Source organism: Tursiops truncatus, chromosome 1, assembly GCF_011762595.2.
Source record: "Tursiops truncatus isolate mTurTru1 chromosome 1, mTurTru1.mat.Y, whole genome shotgun sequence".
Lineage (NCBI taxonomy): Eukaryota > Metazoa > Chordata > Mammalia > Artiodactyla > Delphinidae > Tursiops > Tursiops truncatus.
Genome location: NC_047034.1, coordinates 137,892,217 through 137,918,950, shown reverse-complemented (window position 1 = coordinate 137,918,950; position 26,734 = coordinate 137,892,217). Strand labels below are relative to the sequence as shown.

At 36.1% G+C, this 26,734-nt stretch overlaps 1 protein-coding gene across 9 annotated transcripts in view; it reads right to left on the bottom strand.

The window, feature by feature from the left end:
- Positions 1 to 26,734, bottom strand: part of USP24 (ubiquitin specific peptidase 24) — a 149,966-nt gene that overhangs the window by 71,876 nt on the left and 51,356 nt on the right. For 7 of the 9 annotated variants that reach the window (XR_012324657.1, XM_073789303.1, XM_073789304.1 and 4 more), the window contains exons 6-25: positions 24,568 to 24,603; positions 24,165 to 24,230; positions 20,263 to 20,328; positions 17,662 to 17,736; positions 16,867 to 17,025; positions 15,614 to 15,728; positions 15,314 to 15,417; positions 14,650 to 14,757; positions 14,348 to 14,443; positions 14,095 to 14,256; positions 13,848 to 13,895; positions 11,911 to 11,970; positions 8,566 to 8,673; positions 7,756 to 7,905; positions 6,977 to 7,108; positions 6,001 to 6,112; positions 4,436 to 4,512; positions 3,098 to 3,238; positions 2,874 to 2,927; positions 1,826 to 1,941 (exon numbers count right to left, since the gene is read on the bottom strand). Coding sequence is in view for 8 of the 9 variants with exons in the window: in XM_073789303.1 (XP_073645404.1) it covers positions 1,826 to 1,941; positions 2,874 to 2,927; positions 3,098 to 3,238; positions 4,436 to 4,512; positions 6,001 to 6,112; positions 6,977 to 7,108; positions 7,756 to 7,905; positions 8,566 to 8,673; positions 11,911 to 11,970; positions 13,848 to 13,895; positions 14,095 to 14,256; positions 14,348 to 14,443; positions 14,650 to 14,757; positions 15,314 to 15,417; positions 15,614 to 15,728; positions 16,867 to 17,025; positions 17,662 to 17,736; positions 20,263 to 20,328; positions 24,165 to 24,230; positions 24,568 to 24,603 (1,985 nt within the window). In the remaining variant the exon portion in view is untranslated. The remainder of the gene's footprint in view (positions 1 to 1,825; positions 1,942 to 2,873; positions 2,928 to 3,097; positions 3,239 to 4,435; positions 4,513 to 6,000; positions 6,113 to 6,976; positions 7,109 to 7,755; positions 7,906 to 8,565; positions 8,674 to 11,910; positions 11,971 to 13,847; positions 13,896 to 14,094; positions 14,257 to 14,347; positions 14,444 to 14,649; positions 14,758 to 15,313; positions 15,418 to 15,613; positions 15,729 to 16,866; positions 17,026 to 17,661; positions 17,737 to 20,262; positions 20,329 to 24,164; positions 24,231 to 24,567; positions 24,604 to 26,734) is intronic. The other 2 variants (XM_019942406.3, XM_019942407.3) reach the window with 1 other exon arrangement.

Genomic DNA, 26,734 nt, shown 5'->3' with positions numbered 1-26,734 from the left:
AAAATCCAAGTGCCCTTAAATATTTACCATTCCAGAGAGTCTAAGTATTTTGTACAGGTGTATTTCTAAATCTGGAAAGTTTTCAGATTTTCTAACAATAAGTATGCTGATTAGCAGTACTGGAAATTTCACTTTAAAAAGAGTTGGTTAAACGCATTTAACAGAGTTCTAAATTCTTTCAGTCTATGGGCAGAAACCAGAACTTGATATTCAGATGGAACATCTTTAGGAAATATTTAAGTGCTTAACAACTGAACTGTTTTATTTTGCCTCAATGAAGAATTAAATCACAGATAGCGTTGCAAACACTACAAATGAGAGAATAACTCCTCCCATAAGTGGAACAATTACGTTCATTGAAAAGTTCTTTTAAGACTAGTGAATGAGATAAACTACACGTACTGGTTCAAAGGCAACTCTGAAATTACATATTCTTAGTAACTCTGTTTAGGGTTTATAATGAGAATATTTAAAAACTGTCATGTGGTTTTGTTCTGTAATAGTCAAATATGAAATGATTCAGAATACAAAGCAGTTAGAAAAGACAAACAAAAAGCATGCTTATTTAAAGAAGCAGCAGTTTGGAAATCCCAATCCAATAGTTCATAAGTGCATTTCTAGTCTGGCTTGTCAGAAAAATGAATCGTTAAAGACCTAGGTCATAGATATAGACTACATTTTACAAACATGTAATTAGGAATTCTTAATGAAAGTCTATTTGAGATACACTTCCAAGAATGTGGGAATGCAAAAGTCATGTTAGTGTTCTTATCATGAGTTGAATCTATAATCACTTTCTGTCATATTAAAAAGAGGTCCAAGAGGGCTGAGTTCTACTGGCTTCTTTCATATTAATAATGTATCACTACACGGTACTCAGCTCATTTAAAAAAAGAAGATAAAGAAGAAGAATGTGAGCAAGGATATTGCCTTGACTCCTCTTCTAAAGGACGGCTTTAAAAAGAAAGGAATACCCCCAACTGTGAATAAAGAGAAATAAATACATACATAACATACGTAAACACGTAAAGCGATTCCGGGAGTTGAAAAAGACTTTATGAGCACCGATCACTAGAGGGCAGCAGAGTGAGGCATAGAGAGGGAGCCCTTCTCTGATCACCTGCCAAGGTTTCCTGAGCATCACTGACTGGGGGATGCTTACCAGTAATGAAAGGCACATAAAACCCCACAAAAGTATTTTAGCTACTTCAATCTAATGTTTCTAAATACTCATCTATTCTCCTTACTATATCAAAGACCTATAACACTGAACTCAGATTTCACTGACAACATCTGAAAATACTCAACACAGCAATGTGATTAAGAGATGTCAGTTCAAAGTTTTAACACAAATATTTGGGGCTAAAGTTCTTATTAAAAATTATTTTGAAAAATGATTTTAAGTAAAACATTTTAACTATGATTATATCACAATGTACAATATTAATCAATCATCATATTCCACTTCATTTTGCTTATGCTATTGGTGCCCTGGATTTGACTATTCAATGAGAAAAGTTATGAGGTCTAAGTAAATATTTCAAACTTGAAAAAAATTACTCTTCATACAATGCCTGTATCTTGATTCCATCATAAAGAGTAGGCTACTCGTGTTACACACAGTAAAAGTAAATGAATCAAATAAAATACGTGATGGGGAATATATAATTTCCCAGGATATGACTGTTTGAAAAAGATATGAAATGAGGAAATGAACAATTAACCGAGATATCTCCAAAGGAAAGAAAAGATTCCAATTATTTTTTTTTAAGCTGATCTACATTTAGGTGTTGCAATATTCGCTGTAACTTCTGCAATCACTTACCTGTATGGAGACTGGACTGACGTGGCTACGGTTGGCATGGCAGTTGCTGTAAGCATCTTTGTTGCTCTGGTCACAGCGTGTGTCAGAGTGGGGCCACCAAGCGCTGAACTGGCTGCCTACGAAATAGAAAATCATCTCTCTATATCAGGGTTTCTCAACCTCAGCTCTACTGACATTTTGGGCTGGAAACTTTTTTTGTTGTGGAAGACTGTTGGGGACATTGTAGGATGCTCAGTGGCATCCCTGACTTCTATTCACCACTCACCTACCACTAGGTTCCAGTAGGACCCCTCTAGTTGTGACAACCAAAACGGTCTTCAGACATTGCCAAATGTCCCCTGGGAGGTAAAATAACCTCCAACTGAGAACTACCATTCTACATGTGTTAATACTTACATGGCACGTCATTTAGGGATACCTGAATACTTTAAATGTTTTTATGATGGCATATTTGGACGGAAGTCACAACTTGGGAACTCCTTCCTGTACAGATTCATCACCAGCACATATTCATCATCAGAAAGTTTAACTTATTGAGACAGTATTACACTGCAGGCTTCTAGTGGACAAAGACACCCAACACTACCCACTACTGAGTGTGCTGCTGTGGCCTTTAATAGCATTTATGATATAAACAAAGTGACACATGGGGAAGGATGGGAAAAGAAGCAAGTGCTTATATAAAATTTCTGGACAGAAAAAGGAGAAAAAGAATCTATCAGAAATGTGGAAAGTACAGTAGACCTATTTTCTGAAGACAGTTTCTATACCCCCAAAAGGGGGTGGGGGTGGGGTGGGTGGGTGGAGCAGGGAAAAGGGATGGGGAGGGAGAAGGAAGGATTTCCTGTAAAATACACTTCTACATTGTGGGCATTAGGGCAAATGCCTGTTCCCTATGTCCACAATACGGTACTTCTAGCAAATTCTTCCAGTAGGATCCAGCTACAAATATCAACATTATACACGATCTCAAAACAGAACATTATAAAAGGAAAAAAAACCCAAAGCATTTATTTCAAAAACAGGTTAAATAAAATTTGCTACTCACTTCTAATCTTGTGTAGCAATCAGCAATGAATTTCTTATGTAATGATACAGAATCCTAAAAGTAAGAGGTATATGGAAATTAAAATTAGTCTAGCATTTAGTTGTAATCATTATTAAGGATAAAATGTCAAAATAAAGAAGCCCGACTTTCAGGCATGCCAACTTAGCAATTAAAAATATATTATTTTCTGCTTTTTTGTGTACCTTCTTTCCTTAAATACCCACCTTCTTTAACCGAGGATTTAGATTAATGTAACTGTAGTTTATGATTAACTGAATAGCTTCATTAGCAATTTCTTCATCAGGTGATTCCATAGCTATTTTCCAAATGAAATCCATTCCTATCAATTCCAGCTTTTCTACATACTGTTCAAAAAAAAGAAAAGTATACAGCACACCAAGGTCACAAAATTAGTTATTTTCTGCTACACTGTAACTCCACACCTCTTCAAGTTCAAAACGAATTAAGGCTGCAGAAACCCAGCTACATATGAGAACGTCATTATACTGATATGGAACTTTAAAACAAGAAACGATCAACAACAGAAACACTGGACAACTTCCATGGAACCAAGACAGATATGGAGATTTTTCTCCAGACATTCCTAAACCTAAGCTAGAACTCTACACAGATGGGCTACTAAAGCAGAAGCAAAACAGGAATAATATGGGCACCCTCTTCACGAGCTTTTCTTCAAAGGAAAGAGAGTCAGGTTAGAGGTAGTTACTAATCCTTGGGGCTCAATCTGGTCTTCTCAAAGCTCAGTTAGAAATGGCAGGATCCAGGCCTTGTAAGATCTTGTTAAAATTCTTACCACCTAGGAAGTCAGGTCATGAATGAAACAGACTTGGAAAAAGAGTTATTTTTTTGCCTTTCTTTTTCAAGGTGCTCACGTAAATATAAACATAAGCTGTATACATTCTACAGGTCCTCATTTTCCTGCTTCCTTGTCTGTTAAAAATTTCCCCCTAGGGCTTCCCTGGGGGCACAGTGGTTGAGAGTCCGCCTGCCGATGCAGGGGACACGGGTTCGTGCCCCGGTCCGGGAAGATCCCACATGCCGTGGAGCGGCTGGGCCTGTGAGCCATGGCCGCTGAGCCTGCGTGTCCGGAGCCTGTGCTCCGCAACAGGAGAGGCCACAACAGTGAGAGGCCTGCGTACTGCAAAAAAAAAAAAAAATTCCCCCCAAATCCTTGCCCCTGCAATCCCAGAATTGAAGATTTTGGTACTTTTTTAGGTACATGTGAACTGCTAGATCTGAGAGGTTGGAAGCTTGGCTGGAACTATCCCTACTCCACGTTCACCCAGCCACAGGAGGCCGCTGGCTGCCCCAGATCAGCAAGAAGCAAAGAGGGGTCTGAGAAGTCACCTGTTCGAGAAACGCAGCCTCCTCACACTCTAAGAGAAGCGCCCTCGTCCATGCAGAAGCCCGCAGTCAACGAGGCGCCCATTCTTTTTAAAAAAACCTCATGTTTTCTCTCAATCATAACACATGTGTTTTGCTGAATGTCAAGTTTTACTAGATTTTCCATATTTTCTACATTTGAAAACAATGTTACTTACCAACTGAGCTCCTTGTCTTTTCAATCGATGATCACAGAGATTCACATTTTCAAAAAAAGTCTTAAATAAGTTAAAACCTGAAATTATAGAATGTCAGATAAATTCATGCACTCTAGGTACCACAGATAATCAATGAAAAGACAAAGTATATCAAGAGCTGAAACTATAAAACTCTTAGGACAAAACATAGGCACAAATCTCCAAGACCTTGAATTAGGCAATAGTCTCTTAGATATGGTATCAAAAGCACAAGCAACAACAATGACAAAAAAATAAACAAACTTCATCAAAACTGAAAGCTTTTGTGCTTCTAAGGACTACCAAGAAAGTGAAAAGCCAACCCACAGGACAAAATACTTGTAAATCACGTATCTGATAAGGAGTGAATATGCAGAATATATAAACAACACTTACAACTCAAAAATAAAAGGGCAAATAACCCAATTTAAAAATGAGAAAAAGATTTTTATAGACATTTCTCCAAAGATGATATATAAATGACCAATAAGCCCATGAACGAATGCTCATCATCCTTAGTCATCAGGGAATGTAAATCAAGCCACGAGATACCATGTCACAACCACTAGAATGGCTAAAATAAAAAAGACAGTTTACAATTATTAGAGAAGATGTGAAGAAATCAGACCCTCATATACTGCTGGTGTGATTACAAAATGCTGCAGCCACTTTGCAAAACAGATTGGCAGTTCCTCAAATGTTAATGATATGATAGAGCAATTTCACTCCCAGGAATATAAAAACTTGTATATGAATGTTTACAGCAGCATTATTGGTAATAACCAAAACTGGTGAGAACCCAAATGACCATCAACTGATGAATGGATAAACAAAATGTGTTATGGCCATACAATGAAATATTACTCAGCCATAAAATGGAAAGAAGTTCTGGTGCGTGTTAAAACCTGGGTGAACCCTGAAAACATTATGTCTCAGCGTGATAAAAGCAGCCAAATATTCATACAAAAGGTGACATATTATATGGTTCCATTTATATAAAATGTCCAGATTAGAATAATCTGTAAGGACAGAAAGTAGATGAGAGGTCGGGGAAAGGGGAGAATGGATAGTGACTGTTACATGGTTTCTTTCTGGGGTGATGAAAATATCCTGAGATTAAAAACGGTGAAGGTTGAACAACTTTGTGAATATACGAAAAGCACTTATTGCACACCTTAAAAAAGTAAATTTTATAGCATGTAAAATACATATCAATAAAAAAAACTCAATTAAAAGAAACAACTGAAAAGAGGATTTCTATACTTTGACAAATCTTCACCTTAAATGAATCCTTTTTGTACTAAGTAATTTCAGGAAAAGACAGCTTGACAATTAGCCTATATAATTTAAAAATACCATTCATTTAAAAAGAAATTTATCTGTGTATATAAACATATGTATATATAGATGTGTCTTTATGTGCATACGGCAAAGTCCAGAAGGATATCCCAAAATGGTTAGCTGCTTCTGAGAGTGGGCTGAGAAGAAAAGTATAAAATTCTTACTTTAAAGAACTGAAAAAATGATTTTATGTTTTTCTTCCCTACCATTCATGGTGATTTCATACGACTCCAATTTAAGAATTTTCTCCTTGAAGAGCTGCTGCTGAACATCACTCTCAAGATCATGCTGCCCTTTTGTAAACCATTCAAAACACATCTGCGGATCAAGACAAATCACTCTGTAACTAAAATCCATTTCAGGCAAATACATATTCCAAACTGGGAAAGCAAAGATAAATTATTTTTAATTCTATAGAAATTTATATTGCCTTAATACCACTCAAAACTGAAACGGTTCTAACTCTAGAACTAAATAAAGCAGTTAATTATAGCAATCTTTCCTCTAGATAATGAAAATATATATTCATGCTTTTCACTGAATTGTTACACTTTGGTTTTACCACCAACATTTATTAATAAGCCTTACTATGTGTCAGGGACTGTGCTAGGCACCGTCACATACTTAGTCCTTTCAATAATCTTATGATGTAGTTAACACTATTCTACAAAATGAGATGAGGAAACAGCCATTCACTGTTGGAAAACGTCAAAGCAGTGTGGTTTTCTGGTTTAATCCATTTTCAGCTGTGTAACTGTAGTTCTAAAGATCTGTCTAGGTATCAGTTCCTTCTTTAGCGTTTCCGGGATACAACATCATTATAGGAACTCAAAGTTTTCTGCTGGTTAATTTAAAACTAGTTTCATGGGAGGGAAAAAAATACTAAAAGACACACCAAGAATTCTTTTGCTGTACTCACTTGGCTGAATTTGGTTTTATCCAGAATGGTATCAGACTTACCAAAGATCTCACACACTTGTCTATATCACAGATATATATTATATAAAATATCTTTTCAACACTTATAGTTCCTAGCTTATTAGTATAAATGTATGCTTAGTAAATTGAAAAGTGTTTAGAATTGAAGGTGTGAGACACACACAAAAATGTGAGATACACACAAAAAAGTGAAATACTATTAAGTCCCACTGCTGTCTTACTTCATCCACAGTATCTTCTTACCTCTCTATCTAATTCACAAACATCCTGGCCAGTCACAAGACACTCCCAGATTTCCTTGGCACGATTCCAACCGAGATACAGAGTAGCTTCTTGCAAGAAAAATGCCAGAAATTTTAGATGGGCCTCTAAATACTGCAAAAAGAAATAATGCTAATTAGTTAACTCCAGGCATTCATATGTAAAAGAAAAATTTAAAAAAACAAAAAAATTTTGAAATTAAAAAAATAGTTTTACCTAATGCTTTTTCATATAACTTAGGGTAAAGTAAATGTGAGAAATCTGTTTACAAGTTGACAATACAATGTAGCAGAAACTACTTGAAGTCTAACACAAACTCAAGTTGGCTTTAGATGCCAAAAAAATACAATTTCGGCAATCTCAGAGTAAAACACCACAACACAACTGGTGAGTTAAGGTATTTTTCTATTTTTAAAAAAACAATATTACTAACCACTAGATTTGAAAAACAAAAGCCATTAGCCACAGAACTGACAGTTATTATTTCTGATCAAAGACAAAGAAAAGATGTTTATTTTTATTACCATATCATATGCAGTTATCTTGGGTGATTTACTGAAAGATTTACCCAGAAATATCAATTTTCTGAACTTTTATTTTGAGGTGGTTATAAGTCAAGATACAAAAATGTTCCATTATGACAAAGACACCTCATGCTACCTCTTTAGAGTTACTCCCAATAAATATGATTTTTATAGTTCAAGTGCAAAAAGGCCAAATGAATGCTGTAAATCATGAAACAAAAGCACAATGCCAGATACCTCCCGATAAGTGTATCGGCCATCCACTAGTGTTGAACCAGTTAAGCCTCCAGGTCCAGCCACGGCTGCTGCAAGCCGATGACAAGCTATCAAACTTCCTGTTACCAATTTTACTATTTCAAAATTTTTCTTCAAGTCTTGAATAATGCTCTTGGCGAAACAACAAAAAGAAAAATGGTATGAGAATGCGCAGTTATTTTGTCAGTTTAATACAAGCTTCTATTTTAGCACGTAGTTGAGGAATAGCAAACACAGAAAGTTTTTCACTCATATTTCCTACATAAAAGTAAATAAAATCAATCTGGTATGTACATTTACTAGGGAATTACTATAGAATTAATAAACTTCCCTGGTAAATTTCTGCTTCTAAAAGGGATTCTTTAAAAAAAAAAAGTCTTTCAAAAGAACTATTTCACTTCTTGCATACTTTTCCAGATCTTTCTTCCCAAGTCTATTACACTGAGGAAGCTCTAGCTCCTTAAGCAAACTAATGTTTTCACAATATAAAATAAGTCTTTGAATCTTTTCAAACAAATTTCTAAAATACCATTAACTTTTAAACATTGGCTTACTTTGTAAATTAAGGAAATAAAAAATAAATGAGTTAGGGATATATCAAAAGAAAAGTTCCATAGAAATGAAAGCAGAATGATGTTTAAATTCAAGATTATTAAGTAATATAAATGAATTACATTAATAACCATAAAACTGTAATACAGTCACTACAAAACTCAGCAATCTTTTGATGTTTGTTATTATAAAAGGTTATGCAAGGAATTGTATAATAATCAAATATAACTATACTCTTACCTTGTCTTGCTTCTGATAGGTTTGTTTTATGAATGAGCGGGTGATTTCATGTAGCTGACGCAAAGCTGGTACTACCCATACAAACTGGGGATTATTAAGTTGAGATGACTAGAGTTAAAAAGAAGTTACATTAGTTAAATTTAGAAATAAATAGCAGATTAAATTTATTAGCTACAAAAAATTTCCAAGTCAATTAGGTTTTATTGTTACACATTCTATTATTTTTCTCTTCACATCGCTCATTTATAGTTTATCTCCATGCACTCATAATTCAGTCTTCAACTTCTTATTCTGCATGCAATCCTAAAGCCAAGAACTGCAAACAGGAGTGGATGTGAAGTGATAGTAAATGTATAGGGGTACATCAGCAAAAAACAGACGACAAGGAATTAGCAACTTCAGAGGATAGATTAAGTAGCACAGGCTGCTAGGATATGTTGACGTAATAAAATAAACTGATGGCAAAAGCTTAACTTGGATAATACTGAACTGGCTGATAAGTAAAATGGTATAAAAATATGGTTGTCTACAATTACATGATTAAGATACCAATGACATGATCAAGATACTAATAGTGGTCTAAATATTAAAGAAAATATCCATGGTCTGCTTGTATTTCCTAGTTAAAACAATTTTATGAGAGAATTCTACTTTTATTAATTATTACAGCCACTTCACACTTATACTTTATATTTTTCAAAACACTTTTCAAATATGTTATTTCTGAAACTGGTACATGACAATCCAGATCTTCAAGTACATATCTGAAAAGTCTGATATTCATGCGATACTCTTTAAAAAGAGAATTGCTTTTGAATAAATAGCATCTTTCAAACTATGTGATTTCATTATAAAGGTTGTAGGAATGTCATATTAAACACTATCGATCAATTGAAAAGTAACTCTCTAAAAAACTGAGTAACAGTTTAAGTCCTTAGCTTTTACTTTAAAAACTGTATTATTTTTTTAAAGCCTTGCTTCTTTAAGTCTTTCTGTAAGATGAAGATGCCTATGGGGCAGAAAACTACTTTTGATGTCATTTGCAGAAAAATATCGTACTACTAAATACGTAAATGTGAGACAGCTACTGCCTAAATAATACTGGCTTTCCTAGAGATTAGCCAATCAGCAAATACCGTATTTCCTGGATTCTAAGATATAGGTTTTATAAATTTTAATATTTCTGAAACGGACACTTCTTACAACTGTATCAAAGAAACTTACCAGCCACTAGGCATAGGAGTAAGTTTAGATATACCTGTCCTTATGTGAATATGTGCAAACTTAGCTGTTTTCAAAAGGTATCTGTTCATTTACCCATCATTTCTGCTGTTACCTGGCACAGTTTAGCACCAAACAAGGATGGCTTTTTAACTTAAATGTAGATCACTGATTTGTTTCTTGAATGCTATCAAAAAGATTACACTATGATATAGCACTGACTAGCCTGTCGTGTCCATCAATTCAATTAAAAGCAAAGAATAACTGCCAGTGGTCTCGGACTTAAGTGTTTTTCAGAGCCAGGAGAATTCGGTGTGACAGACTCATACCCTGTGAAGGGCTGTATCACTTGGCATTAAATGTCTCTCTGTCCAAGGCTGCATCTTGATTCAAGAGAAACTGTTTAACTTGTAGTATATACAACTTAATGAAAGAAAAAAGCAGCTTGAGTTTTTACAAAAAAAAGGACACAAAACTCCATATTCTTCAACGTGCCTCAAAATTCTACAATCTTAAAGATTTCAAAGAAGTCCAAAGCACTACACTAGATAATGAAAAGCGGTGTGCCACAGTGAGGCTGTACATACTGGATTAAACCTGTGATGCATGTTGCAATCACTGGCATCTTAGAATCAGAGAAATAAGGTATGTATTAAAGGCCAACTACTTGCAAGACTAGCTAGAATATTTCTGCTAGGATATGAAAGTTGCAAAATGACAGAGATTAAAATTCTAAGGCTTAAGTCCGAACTCATACCTTCCAAAAGGATTACAAACATTAGGATATAAATATAAACCCTTTAGTAAATAATCAGGTATATTAAAAAGTATCATTATGACCAATTAAGTCAATTACGGTTAGATTATTTTTTTTAACATTGAAAATTACCCTTTAGAATCTAAAAAGTATTCCTGATATAGCCTTTCTACAGTTTAGCAAACAAGACAGATGTTATTTATTCCATCATATCTATAACATTATGTTGCTATGTTATAAGAAAAATTTAAATTACTCTTCTCCATTTATAAAAGGGGCAGAAGACTATGGTGAACAATTAAAACGAACATATCTGATAATGTCTGATAATGAAGCTGAGGTTTCATAAGTAGGAGTTAATGGTATATCCAAATTAGACTCCTAATGTTAGATGAAGCCGTAGAGGTCAACTAGTTTAGCCTGCAAACCTGTGCCTAAACTTTCCTTATTCATTTTTGTTACAAAACTTGTCTTCTAGTGTTTCCAGTGATGAGGAACTCAGGAGGCAGTGCATTCTGTGTCAGACTGTTTTCATAGGAAGTTCATTGCTCTATCATATTGCAACATGCCTTCCCATAACTTCTTAGGAGACATAAAAAGTTAAGTTGAATCAAACTTCTATAACAATCCTCTAAGTAGCTGAAAAAGCTTTCCTATTCTTTCTTGAGTTCTCTCTTCTCAAAGTTGAATATCCCAGTTCTTCATCTGCCTTGTTTTACCAGACCTAGCCATTTACCTAGAACCAAGTTCAAATTTTTACATGGGTGGACATTTAAAAAGTATTTCCTCCTGTGCTAAGCACATCACCGTGAGGCTGTACTGAGGGCATCTTGCTGGTTTTACTTTCAGTTGTATGTTTTGGCAAGTGGAGGCCCCTCAGGTATGGGTAAGTAACGATTTTAGTGTCCTCACAGAGGAAGGGGAAGAGGTAAGAGAAAGGGAGCCAACATTTATTGAAAGGCTGCTGGGCACTGTGCTAGGAGGCCTTCATATAATGACTTAAGGAATACACAAACACCACTAATTGAGTAAAAATGACTTTTTTTGGTTTAGTAATATTTTTTTTGGATGAGTACATTTAAACTTTTTAATTGAAGTAAAAAATAAGTGCAATAAGAGGGAAAGGGTTGGGGGCAGACAGTGGAAGGTATAAAGGAAGCAAAGGAAAGAGGACCAAGGAAGCCAAGGGTATCCTGGCAGAATCTACAGAAATAAAGTTGAGAGAAATAAAGGTCAGAATTTCTGAACACAATAATGGAACTTGGGAATTTTAAGAGTGTCAAAAGCAGAGGGAAAGGGAATCAGTTGGAGGAGTAGAGGTAGCTGGGGGGTGGGAGGGGAGTAAGAGGTGGGTGATCTTGTCTTACCCTTTGCTTAGTTTCTGTGTAGCCTGGCAGGGAGACATAATTCCCAGTCAGCCCACCTTGCTGCCTGGCAGGAAAGGGCATAGCATAGAAAAACACCTTTAGTGGCAGTATATAACTCAACCCCCTGCCTGGAGTCATATCGGGGGCTTTGATCTTCCCACTGCCCCCCTTCAGCCATGTGTACTTTAAGAGAGTATCTGCGAAAGCACTCAGTCAACTGAAAAGTGCTATGTAAATGCAAGTTGTTATTATTTGAAATGAAAGAATGGTACGTCAGAATTTCTTTACTGGGAGCAGTGGGATACAAAAAAGGAAGAATATTCCTTTCAAGACTCACAAAATGACTCCAAAATTCTCCCTGCTACTTTTTGAGTTTTGTTATCAAACAATAGACATGAATGAAGCGACTGCAAAGAGAAGCAATAAAGATGCAGCAATGCTACTGGCTACAAGGGCTAAAGTACTGCTTAGTTGTAACAAGGAAGGAACAGGGATCAGGAAGGATTTTTCTGGTTTCAAAAGCCATTTCCCTGGAGGGAGGAAAAAGTCCCTTCAGCTTTGACCTTCATACCTATAAAGAAATGTATCTGTTACTGTGAAGAAAAGACCATTTTCTATAGATACCCTTTCCCTCTTACTATTACTATTGAAAGATTTAAACTTCTTAAATAACTCTGGATGAGTTTCAATCATAAAGACAGAGGGTGCTAAATTATCTGAATCACTGAGCTGAGAAAATTCAAATTGTATCTGAGTAGAAAGAGAGCAATGTTGTTGAATTAAAGGAACAATTAATCATAACCTGAGCATTACCAGCTCCAGTCTGTGAACGATTTTAATGTAGAAAATTCACTTGATCAAATTTCAATGTCAGAAATATAACACACAAAGTTCTTAAATGTCCCCAACTAAACTTTATGACCAAGCATAATTTAAGAGAATAAAAGCCTACTGAGTCACCAAGCCCGCTTAGCAAGAGCTGAGTCTCTGAATTTACAAATGTAAATTAGCAGTATTCAAGATCCTTTAAAGAAATACTTACTAGGAAAGCCAAGAAATATGTTTTACCAATGAAATTCCTAAGCCATTAGCTATTTACTAAAACCTTTTCTTATGATAACAGTGAAATGAAACCCCTCTCGCTGCTAGGCTTTGTTTCATCTGGGCAACCTGAGGGCCTGCGTGGGAGGAGGACATGCTCTGATCAGGGCTGCAGCAACCACAGAAGCAGGCTCCAGTGAGCAGCTACTGACTGCAGCAACAGGAGAGCTACAATCATCACTACACATGCTGCTACCCACCCTTTCGAAGGATAGCCCTTAAGTCCACAGTCACCTGGAGGCCAAAGCCCTGCAGCGTAGGACTTCACAGCACCCATCACTACCCAGTTCTACCTTCTAAAATCGAGTCCTAGCAGCAGGCACTCACTCAATAACCGTTTGTGTAAGGAATTACTCTAGGAACACATCTGAACCAAGCACCTAGAAAACAACTACGTGCCAGCAACGAATGAACTTCTTTCTTCCCTTCTTTCTCTCTTCTGACTCTATGAATGTTCCTCCATTTCTCTCTTATGGGAGAAAAATGGACACGATATTTATTTAGAATCCACTGTGCTTATTAAAGATGTGCATACTTTGGATTTAATTTTAAAAAAGAAAAACTAAGTTGAAGGTCTTACAATCTTATGAAAATAATATAGTAAAACTACTCTTTGAATGTGACCCTGGATTTTTCTTCCCCTTTGACAGTCAATAACCCCCAAGCTTTAAATAATAAGCACAGGTCATAAGCAAATATTTAAACAGCAGTGTGTATCTGAATATTATTCGAAGAAACACTAAAAGATACTTTTATCTTAAAATTATAATTCAATTTATTAAAAGGAATTATTAAATTAGTATACCTTTTAGTTGGTTCCATCTGCAAATTCTTACCTTGAATCCATCCTTCTTGTTTTTTTCCAAACCTGACCATTCTCCAGGCTGAAAATTAATTTTAAGAAATATAAGTGACTTGGTAAAAGCAGTACCTATAATTTCCCTATTTTGGACTCTAAGGTATGAGCTTCCAGGTAGGACATTTAGTTTAATTTACATAATAGGGGAGGAAAATTATTTGGCTCTAATTACTCAGACAATACTGTTGCTCTGACAACAAAACTAGACCAAAGATAAAACCAACCCTTTTAATATCTTCTATGCACTTAATGATGTAGCTCCTCTTGATTGCTTCTTTCACTGCATACGCATCACTTAGGATTGTCAGGTGCTCCTCCAAAGCTTGCTGAATAAGGCTACTGGGCAACGTTGGGAGATGAGCCAGTTCCCAGAGTACATCTAACACCTATAATAAACCACATGTGATGAGCCAGCCCATACGCAAGTAAAGCTGCTTTAAGTACTTGTAGCTAGAAAAAGTCATTTGATTCTCCTGCCTTTCCAGAAGTGGTCTCAAAGCGAGCTTCACGGCCTATTCGTCCAATCAGGCTCAATAGCTTCTGTCTTACTCTATCGGTCTCGGTCTCCCAGCTCTGCAGAACGAAAAAGAAAAGACACAGGAACTGCTTCCCAGTCCCATTTGATCACACTGGCAAAATATGCAAAAACTTTAAACTTGAGCTAAAAAAGTTTAATAAAGTAAGAAGTGTACGGTTAAACACTGCTAATTTAGAGGGAGGAGACTTCAAAATAAAATTATTTTAGAAATATTTAAAAGTAAGCACATTTGAACACATACCTTCTGAATGAGAACAAACAAATGATTAAGCTGATCTGAATTAAATTTGACAGCTGCTGCAGCAATAATAGTATGGATATTCTCGATCACAGTAGATGATTGTCCTGACTAGAAAAGAAGACATTGGGAAGAAAGTTAAGTCTTGGAGACCGGAAAAACCCAAGTCTTTCCCTGTTGATTTATAGATGCAAAAGCAAAACAGTAACAAAGATAAATTGATTCTAGTCTAACAGCATACATACACTTGCGTGATAAAATTGGTAAGACTACAAGAAGCAACCATTATTAATGGTTATCTGTTGGCCTTGTTTAAATTCCTAGAAGCATTAAATCTCTAAAAAGACAATGTAAAAAAAGATGAGAATCAAGTTCTCAATCTGACATATTCATTTCAAGAGGAGAACAAAATATCTTCAACTGGCTTAAAAACAATTTAAACTAATTACAAGAAAAACATACTCACTTTTCACATTTTATAAATGATCTTGAGGGTCTCAGTTGAGAGTATTATGTGTCTCATTTTTAAATCTGCTTATAGATAATTTGTGACTTCAATTATTATTTATTTATCCATGGGCAGTAAGTCTCTGCTTTAGAGAGTCACCACCCTTCGCCCTTACTGAAAAAAGTCAGAAAAAGGCAAAAATAATTCTGATCAACTTACCTGTATCTTCCAAATTTTAGTGAGCTCATCTAAAGACAATTTACTGCCCAAGAGTTCAATAATTCCCTTTATACGATCACAGTATTGTGCTTGGTCTATGTTGCCTAAGAGAAGAAACACCAGAGAGGCAGACAGATACAGTGAACACTAACTTTCTAAATATGATCCTATTTATTCAAAGCAATATTAACTTTCTGTAAGATTATTTAAAGGCTAATATAGTCAAAACAACAATTTCATACCTTTTTTATACAGAAATATATTATTTATGTGTTAGGTAACCTTTTTTAAGCAACTTACCTTCCAATGCAATTGAAAGAACTGAGTTCTCAACTAGCCAATCTAATAGTCTGTCTGTATCTATAGCATTCTTCACAGATTTGGATAAAGTGCTATCTTCTATTAGTTTGGTTACCTAAAAAGACAGGATTATTGTGATTGAATCTAATGCGAATATTCATAATCAAAATCTTCATATATATTTTGTGACTTTTATAGTGTTACAACGTGGTCTAACGATTAGCCAAAATGTATCAAAGGCCAGTTATTAGAAGTTAATAGACCACTTATTTGTGATGTCTCTTTAAAAAGAACACAGAGTTCACACTTCCTGGGCCACTGCTGATTGGCTCAGGGATGCACATCTGACCCAAACTTCAATCAGAGCGCTCCTCCAAATTCTATACTTGGGACCAGAGAGAAAGTATCAGTCCTTCCCCAGTCACAAGAGCTATCCATGGCCATGTCTACCATATGAAAGATGCCACTCTGTAGGTGGAAAGAGAAAAAGGCCATCATGCTCATAAAAGCAGAGATAAGACCTGGATAGAGTCCTGGCAGTGATTCAGTTCTCAGATTCTAGTTGATCCTGTTGCCCACATGTGTCCCTGCCCTTACACGGTTTGGCTAGTCAATCTCTCATTCATGTGAGATAGCCTAGCCTTCTTCCATTAAATTCCTCTTTTAGTCTAAGATAATTCAAGATGAGTTTATTTCACTTGCAGCCAAGAATCCTAATTAACACAAAACTGAAGGAAAATAACTGGAATTATGACTGAACTGTATTGGCTCCACCGGAAACTCACCAAAACCAACTATGCTCATGTAAAGTTTAGGAAGCTGCAGAAAATTACTTCCATCATTTTGCTTAGACCATCACAGTTGTAAACAAAACAAAATTTTGCCTCAACCCCAGTTAGAAGATTTGATTTAAGTAAACACATATCTGAAATATAGTAAAAGGAATTATACCCTTAGGGTAAAAAGTAAATCTCAAACTGTATATTCCAAGGAATTATGTTCTAGCAAATTTCACTAGAACACTAAATATTTCACAGAACGAATTTGGAATGTAATACGTATAAAAATATTGCTTTATTAACAATTATAAACATGTATACCATTTCATATATAATCACTGTTATCTCTTTTTGTAGGATTACAAGAAATTATTATTCTTTATTTCCCAACATTTTTATATTAATAACCACAAGTTCTGGAAAAACTTAAAGTGTCTGTCCTTTAAGTCTTCCAGAAACGGACGCAAAACTTACTTCTTTGAGGGAATTCATTTTAGCGCTAAAATGAGGTGATTTCAGCATGCGCAGTAGGATGTCTAGTCGAAGGTCGTCCACAACGGTCACCAGATCCGGTTGGAAGCGCATGCAAAGTAACTTAATGGCAGACAAGAGCTCCGGGATGCTAACCAATCTCTTTTATTTAAAAACAAAATACACACAAACGTACAGATACATAAACAGAAAAAACAAAAAGGAACCATGAAGACATTCTGATGCCAATTCTTACACATACACAGGAATACAGGACATTTTCAATAACCATGGTCTAATGGTATATGATATTCCACATGATCAATAAACTACATTTTACTTCTAAACAAAAGTTAGCACATGTGTGAGCAAAGAAAAGGGAAGGGTTCTGTGATAAATTCAAGGTAGACAAAATAAATCACGTTAAATTTAAATGTTAAAATTGCTTTAAACACCTTTGGATAGCTTTTAATACTGAATCATTTTAAAGCTTCTTCAATGCTATACCAATTATACTACTATCAAAATCAACATGTTAAAAAAAAATCAACATGTTAGTAAAATTCTTAATGGTATCACTTGCTGACAACCCTACATTCATTCTATTGACTGAGGTAACACCAACCACTTGGTATTTCAGACAAAACATTTTTTGGTTAGGAGATGTAAAATTAATTTGATGTGAGTTGTATGTGACCAGAATCCAAACAGCAATGGTGTGTGAACCTTGCCCTAAGCCCTGGCTCTGCTTCCATGGACCAATAGGCATTGGGGCTACTTGACTGGAGAGAACATTACCTTATCTTTAAGGTCCTTTTCTTCCACGCTCCGCACGTCCTGGATTGTAGTAAGGATGACTGGGTCCAGCATGGGCTGCAAGAAAACAGTACTAAGGTTACTGAATCTGTAACCTGAATCTGTCCCCAAACTAGAGAGGAGACACTTTTTTATTCATATTTCACAAAGGAGAGGGTGCTATGCAAAGATCGGAATTCTAGTATTAGAGCAGCCACTAACTAGGTAATACCATCCCAAGTAAACCCTTAACTGATTCTGTGCCTCAGCTTCTTTACTATCATATGGGTGCAATCCCTCTTTACTATCTTATAAAGGGTCCTTTGAAGAGCAACCAAAGACAACCAAAGACACACCGACTAACTTAAAACATTAAGGCATGAGTATGTACTATTTTTGTAATAAAGTATTTTGCATTTGATTTAAAAAATGAATGTAAGCACAGACCATGAAAAACACGCTGTTTTATGCATTTATTTTGCTAACTGATATAAATGAGGCCTATAGACAAGACTCATACAACACCCTGCTCCAGAATGGTAGCATAACCAGGTAACTAACTCTGAATAGTATGTGAAAAGTAGCAAACTATTAGCTAGATCTAAATGATCACTTCCATTTAAGTAAAATAATTTTTAAAACTTATCTGGTGACAAGAGAAGATAGACAATATTTGGCTGTCAAAGCAAGAAGACATTAGCAATGAATTAAAATGACATCAGGCAACTGATTATCCTAGTAGAATTTCTTTATTTACACTTATGCCAAGTGAGAACTGAGGGCTGTCAGGGTAAGAGGCAAGTCACACGGCTCTTGTCAGCATGTGCCAGCCCTGCTTAATTCTCACTGCAACTCTGTGAGATAGGCATGGTTATTATCACTATTTTACAGATAAAGAAGCCAAGTCACAGGAGTTACTTCAGTCTTCCGAAGTCACACAAGGAGCAAGTGGTAGAGACAATTGTTAATTTACATAAATATGGTATGAATTTATTGCTGAATGAATTTAAGGTTGGATGGTTTGATATAATTAAAATAAAGATAAAGTTAAATAAGCTTTGGTTGGAAATTCATATACTTTTTACTCTTTTTAAAGTACACTGTGCTTGGACTTCCCTGGTGGCACAGTGGTTAAGAATTTGCCTGCCAATGCAGGGGACACGGGTTCAAGCCCTGGTCCGGAAAGATCCCACATGCCACGGAGCAACTAAGCCCATGCACCACAACTACTGAGCCTGCGCTCTAGAGCCCACGAGCCACAACTACTGAGCCCACGGGCCACAACTACTGAAGCCCGCGCACCTAGAGCCCGTGCTCCGCAACAAGAGAAGCTACCGCGATGAGAAGGCTGCGCACCACAACGAAGAGTAGCCCCCGCTGGCAACAACCAGAGAAAGCCCGCGTGCAGCAACGAAGACCCAACGGAGCCAACGAAAGTACACTGTGTTCACATATAAAACCTGGAATTTCTAAAGAACTTAGTATTAATTAGCAGTTGGAATATTTACACTGAAGCTCTTTCCATGGAGCAATGCATGGGTTTAAAAGCATGCATTTAAAAATTCAATCCTGGCTCTGATTATTAAAAAGCCAATTATTAAGTCAAATCATTTTGTCTCTTTATGTCTTTGTTTCAGCTACAAAACGAATGACTGTATTCATATGCTTAATAAGTGAGAGAACACTAGATGTCTCTAAAGACCTTAGTACCCAGAATGAAGAAATACATAAGTAGCCATCCTGTTTCATTTAAAAATCTTGCAGTATTGCTTTGAACTCTAAAGAAGGCACTTAAAACTTAGAAATAGCAGGAATTTCCAGAACCTACTAAAAAAGTCCTATATCCCTTGTTAAAATGGCCCTAAGTAAATTAGATATTAGAAAGAAGGAACAAGTGCATACTATTTGCTTCCAAAGGACACTAAGCTTTCAAAACCATTTGCGGTGATTTAAAAAAAAATCTCTGTGAAAGTTTTAAGTTTCACAGACTTATTTCTATAAAGAAAATAATAAATGGAGGTATTTCAACATGACATTTTATTCAGTAAAACTTGTTAACTGAAATGGAAAGGAATAAGAAAATGTAATAAGCCCTAAGCATTAGGAAGCTGAACATTCCACAGACTTGACTATCCTGTGACCTGCTGACGTACAATCTGCAGAGGCAAGAAATCAGACAAGATGTGCTGTTAAACTGTTACTCAGATAGTGAGTGACTTGGCTAGCAGGTGAGCCCAGCCACTCAACACTGTTTAACACATAATGGCACTGAACCCTTAAATAATCCTGTAAAGGGGGTAGGGATATATGCCACCTATTTTATAGTGAAGGAAGCAAAGAAAAATATATGCTATAATATGTAATTATATTTGATAAAATGATAAATTAAAAAGGTAAATAACCTTAAATGTTAGGTCTCCTATACCTTAAATTAGTAATCACTTTTATTTATCTTCTGATATTTTCACTATAAAGACAGCTAATCTGAAAAAAAAAAAGTTACTCTAAATTAGGCACAATTCTGAACAACCTGATAAAAAGATAATTTTACTGTTTGTATGTCTTAGATCACCTCTGAAGTAAGCGTAAAATGGCCTATCTTACCTGTACCACTGAGGAGTTGAGGTACTCTGCACACACCCCTAAGGGCTGCACCAGTGCTGATACTGCCTGAAAAAAGACAGTGAAGGTGAGAAATAAATGTGAGCGAGTTTCTTCCTGTTAACATTAAACAAATCCCTTTTAATATGTCAGAGAACATTTTATACTCTTGAATAGAAGAACTGATATAAAGATGTCGATTTATTTAAGTTACTGTAGAAATGTGATTTAAATCATAATATGCCAATAAAACTTCTTTCAAGGCTTGGATGAGATGATTCTAACGTTCACATTGCAGAATAATAAAAATTTTTATTTGAACAAGGAGAGAACAGTTGGGGAAGGAGTGAAATGTGCCTTTAACAAAAAAATACTTAAAACTTCCATGAAGAAAATTATAAAACTTTACAAAAATACATAAATAGTCCAAATAAATGAGATACCATGTTCTTGAATGGAAAAGACCAGTACTGTAAAAATGAACAAACTGAACACACCTACAAACTGAACACAATTCCACATATGGTCTTGGTGGAACTTTCTAGAGCAGGAGAACCTGACATGCTGGCTATATTCAGAAGAGTAAAAATATGAGAATGATCAATAAAATTTGAGAAAAGAAAGACGCTGAGCAAAACTGGCACTACCAATAATGAAAACATTGGAGAAATGGTATAAAAATGGCAGAGTGACCGAACGAATGAATGACAGGAACAGAAGTCCAAGAACAATTCATGTAGACACGGGACTCTGACATTTGATAAAGCCAACAAATCAAAGTAGTGAAGAAAAAAATGGAATATTTTTTAAAGGACCTTAACCACAATTAGTTACCCATTTGGAAGAAAATAAAATTGGATTTCTATCTTACACCATATATAAATACATTCTAAACGAATTCAAGAACTAAGTTTAAAAAATGAAACTGTAGAAGTATAAAATTATATGAGTATTTTTATAACCTTGAGATGGGGAAGGAAACACTCCCCAAGCAAATCAGAAAAATTTTAAGCCATTAAGGAAAAAACTGACTGTATAAAATTTTGAAGCCTCTCTATGGCAAAAAGACACCATCAACAGAAACGAAAAGAGAAGGAAAAGGCTGGGAAAGATATTTACAAATACACAAAATAGACATGACATTGATATACTTAATATAAAAAGAAAAAAATAAATAAGACAAGGAACCCCAAAGACCTATGTAAATAGATCAAATTTACAGAAGAAATGCCAATAGCCAATAGTCATATAACAAAATGCTCAAATTCACAGGAAATCAGAGTATTGCAAATTAGATAATAAAATACCATTTTTTTGGTCCATCATATTGGAAAATTAAAGACTGACAATATTCAGCACTAATGACAGTACTAGGAAATGACTTTATGGGAGTATACACTGGTCACCACTTTTTGAAAGGAGATTTAGCACTATCAATTATAATTTTAAAATGTATATAATCTTTGAAATCCCACTTTCTAGGAATCTATCCTTCAGATATGGCAGCAAATGTACACAAGGACAAATTTACATGGAACACTCTCTGTAATAGCAAAAACTTAGAAATAATCCAATGCTCATTAATAAATGACTGCATCACGGTACAACAGTTGCAGGAACACACTGGAGCCATCAAAAACACTGATAGCACTAACCTGGAAAGATGTCCATGATATAATGTTATATGAAAGTATGCTACTAGGTATAGTTTGATTACAATTTGGTCTCAAAGAGAAAGAGAGAACATGCAGATATATTTTATATAAACTTAGGAAAAAGTCAGAAAGACTATGCATGATATGGGTAACCATGACCTAGGAGGTAGATGTATGAGTCGGGGTGGGGTGGAGGACAGGAAACCTTCACTTCTTACTTTGTACAGGTATTTTAAACTGACAGATTGTGAATGATTTTTTTTCCCCAGTATTTTTCAAATCCAAAAATATGTAAATATAAATGTAAAATGATGACATTCACTTGTATTCAGTCTTATAACACAGCCTAAATTTATTCTGGGACAGTCACCTTCTTAACTGGTCAGAAATCAGACATCTATTGTGATTTAAAAAAAAATTATTGATTTATTTTTGGCTGCCTTGGGTCTTTGTTGCTGCATGCAGGCTTTCTCTAGCTGCTGTGAGCGGGGCTACTCTTCGTTGCGGCATGTGGGCTTCTCATTGCAGTGGCTTCTCTTGTTGCAGAGCACGGGCTCTAGGTGCACGGGCTTCAGTGGTTGTGGCTTGCGGACTCAGTAGTTGTGGTGCACGGGCTTAGTGTTGCTCTGCGGCATGTGGGATCTTCCTAGACCAGGGCTCGAACCCGTGCCCCCTGAATTGGCAGGTGGATTCTTAACCACTGCACCACCAGGGAAACCCTTACTGTGCAATTTTAATTGTACCTGTTTGCAAAATTAGAGCCTCAATCTTTGCAGTCTCCTTCTCCTATGCCTGAATTTCTACCATCTTCTCAATACAACCTAAACAATCTAATTTTACATCAACTGCAACAAACACAGTTGTCTGAAAAATGGTCTGACCTAAGGGAAAAATCTTCGAGGTATCTTTAGCTTCAAGACATTTGATAATAATGAGGGCAAGCCCAGATTCCTATGCATCCATCCTTGGTCAATTTTCATCCAAGTAGGGGAGAAACTTTGGGCTTCTCTGTTTGTTTGTTTAAATAAATTAACTCTGAAGGAAATTAGTGAGTGTTTTATTTAAACTTTTTAAAAAATGAAGTTCATTTCTAATACTGCCCAATGACCTATATAGCCAGTTCTTGAGAAACAAGCAAGCTGGATAAAACCCCGTATCTGAACAGGTGTTGTTTTGTCTTGCTTTTTAAGTCACTAACTATTATCTTCCAGGTCAAGAGTCGTCTCTAACATACTTGATCCACTTAATGGGGATCAAAATGACAGCCTAACAACCTAGTTAACAGTCAGGGAGGGAGAAGAGGCCTCTGATCAGTGTCAGTAGAAGTATTTATGAGCTGGCAGACATATGATCTTTAAGGATAAACACTGGGTAGCAAGAAATAGACTATTACCAACCACAGCACCAGTCTCTCTCATTGACGGTTGTTACTGCTCTCATGCAAAGATGGACCAAGGGAGTTAGGTGATTGGTCATGGTCCCACAGAAATAACTGCTATTGTAAGCACAATTTATACCACTTCGGTATATTATTTTACCACATCATTTTCTGCTCTGATCAATTTACAGTAGCTAGCACAGTGTCTTCTACATGGCAAGTACATAAGTAGCTTATAACTGAATGATTAATTAACTAGAGAACAGAATAAAGTGCTCTCGGTTACAAACAGGTCGGCAGTCCGTGAAAAATTAAAGATTATGTTATTCCCCCTATCACAAGGTTAAATTTGAGAAAATGAAGCTGACATGAAAAGATAATGGTATTGCACCTGAGGGATGATTCTAAGCTCCTGTTATATAGCCCTTGTTATCTATGAATCTCTGTAACACCAAAAAGCTGACTAAACAATCTTAAAATAAAATATTTTATTTGTTTCTGGTACTATGAAATAATTTCTGACTTATCTGAGGCATAAAATTGTTATGTACACATATACTTGCCACATATAGCAACTGTCCCTAAATAGCAAGATAATTTCATGTAACCCCCACAAGTTAGTAGTTAAGAGAAAAATATCACAAAGAGAAATTAGTGTGGTGAAAAAAAAAACCAAACACCATACACTGAAATTTGCTTATTTTGATTAACAGTAAACATTTCTGTGGTTATCAGAAACATGGAAGCTGCTCCTGTAAAGATTGACTTAAACTTTAACATTTAATTTAATTTGTCTAGACCATGTCCCTTGGGTTACACAGCAACCCAGATAAAGTGAACTTCCACACTGTAAATATAGTGGTTTAACTTACCCCAAGTTCTATATCTTCTGAATGGAGCTTGGCCTGGATTGCTGCAAATCCACCTAATTCTCCAAACTGAGAAGAAAAAAGGTATACATTAATTTTAAAATGCTATACCTTAATAGTTTAAGCAAGCAACTAAGGCTCACATTCTGCTTTATCAGTGTGCTCTATAATCCTGGTCTTAAGGGTCATCACAAAAATAATTCCAATGCTCCCGTGATATACTAGAGGAGATGTGCTAAGGCCTAAAGCTGAGGTTTATCTGTATAAACAGCACCTATAAGAAAGAGGGAGAAACCGTAAAACCTATCTGATTATTTTCTGTAGCTGTCATCTACCTAAAACACCAAACTCTAGGAAATCTCATTAGAAAATGGAAAACACGATCATATTAATAAAAGCTTTATACCTTATTTACCAAATCCACAACCCATCCATGAGGCTCCTACGAGAAAAGAAAATAGAAATTGAGATGGCAATACAAAAACTTCCCTACTAACCCTCATATTTCTTTTATCCTAAATCAAATGTTGGAAAAAAATTAAAATTTAAAAAATATTTCAAAGTTTCCTCAAATGTTTCTTAACGTGATTCTTTGACATTACTGTAAACAGTTGCATGAGTAAGTCTGTATTTTGATGGAATTGCTACAATACGAAGCATTTATGTGTTTTGGGTAGCTGAGATCAGTTTAAGCTCTCTGAGGTACAAGATAACTTGAGTTAAATTTTCTAAGAGAGTTATATTTTAGGAACTAAATTAACTTAAAGAGTAGCATATCAGGAATCAAGAAATTAAAAGTTTTAGTCCCAGCTGTACCATTAATTACTGTCCTAGAGTAAGCTCTTCTTTTCTCCTCCTTTTCTTCCCTCCTTTCCTTTCTTAAGCATTCACTGTTCTAGGGGCTGAATAATGTTCTAGTGGCTGGATAAAGAACAGTGACTAAGAAGAGATGTGGTACCTGCTTTCACAGAGCTCATATTCTAGCAGGATCAATAAAGACAAGTAAACCAACACATAACTCAGATTGTGCTAAATTCCACAAAAGGAAGAACAAAAGGTCTTCAAATGAAAAAGGAGCCTACTCTGTTCAGAGTGGCGGTCACAGAAAACCTCTCTGAAGAGGTGGTCTTTAATCTGGAACTTAAAGGATGAGACAGATTTAGCCATTCAAAGAATAGTCCAGGCAGAGAGGCTGAAATGGAAAAGGTCCTGTTTGGGGAAGGCAGAAAAGCCTACCTTGTTTGAAAAACTGAGAGGCAACTCTCCCAGCTGGGAGCCGGGGTGCAGGAGAGAAGGTACAGATGAAGCTGTAGAGACAGGAAAAGCCAGATGATGCAGAAATCTGTAGATTGTGATTAGAAAGAAAGCAACAGAGGTGTTTAAAGCAAGAAAATGATGCCTTTTATGTTTTAAGGGGATGTTTTGCAGTTATGTGGAGAATGGAATGGAATGGATCAATGAGAGAGTGAAAAGTAGAGATACCAGGGAGAAGACTAGTGCAGTAACTAGGTAGGACATGATGGTGTTTGGAGTAGGATGGTGGCAGAAGAAAAAGAGAGAAGTCAACTTAAAATCTATGTGAGATTAAATCAAAGGACCTGTTTACAGTTTGGATATGGGGAATAAGAAAAAGGGATGTATCGTGGCTGATTCCTATGTTTTGGCTTGAGCATGTAGGTAGATGGTGATGCCATTTACTGAAAGGGAGAAGAATGAAGGCTGGGGAGACATAATGAAGTTCCATTTTAGGCACAGTTTGAGATGTCTGTGTGGCAACCAAGAGGAGACAGTTGGCTCTTCAAGTCTGTTGTGCTCAGAGAAGAGGTTTGGGCCACAGAGATATAATAAAGCAGAGGGCCATCAGCACAAAGATAGCATTTAAACCCATGAGAATGGAAGATATTTCTTAGAGAGAGTACTCTGGATCAAAGTTGGGTAGAGGTGAAGGAGTCGAGAAAGGAAAGGTGGCTGAGGGGCAGGCAGAAAGCAAGAGACTGTAGGAAGGAAGTTTCAAGGAGGGAGAAACTGACTGTGACCATTCCTGTTGACGGGGTCGAGAGACATTTCCTCTGGATCTAGAAACATGAAGGTGCTGGTATCTTAACGAGAGCTGTTTCAGTGGAGTGGTGGAGAAAGAAGGCAGAATGGAATGCCTTGAAGAGTTAATGTAGAGTTCAGTCTAGTGGCCTCAAACATCTCTCCAGCCGAAAATAACTTAACACCACTGGATAAAAATATTAAAAAAAAAAACACTTTAAAAATATATAGCTGAGTTGACACAAAGTGCTCAGAAGTTTTAAAAAAAGAGAAAGCAGAAATCCTGTGAGGTAAGCAAACTGTGAGGCCAGCTTTCACGCTGTAGGCATCTGTGGAACTCTGGAGACCTCTAGCTTCCATTTTCACAGCCTTACAGTGGCTGAGAAGCAGGACACGTAGCCAAGACAGGGCTCAGAGACTAAGAAGAGTTTGTCACATAAATCAAGAACCCAAAGGGCTACATCCTGAGTATAAGATGAACTGAAATAAACTTACCTGTGGAAGGGAAACAACAAGGAAGCCTGCCTACCTTGACT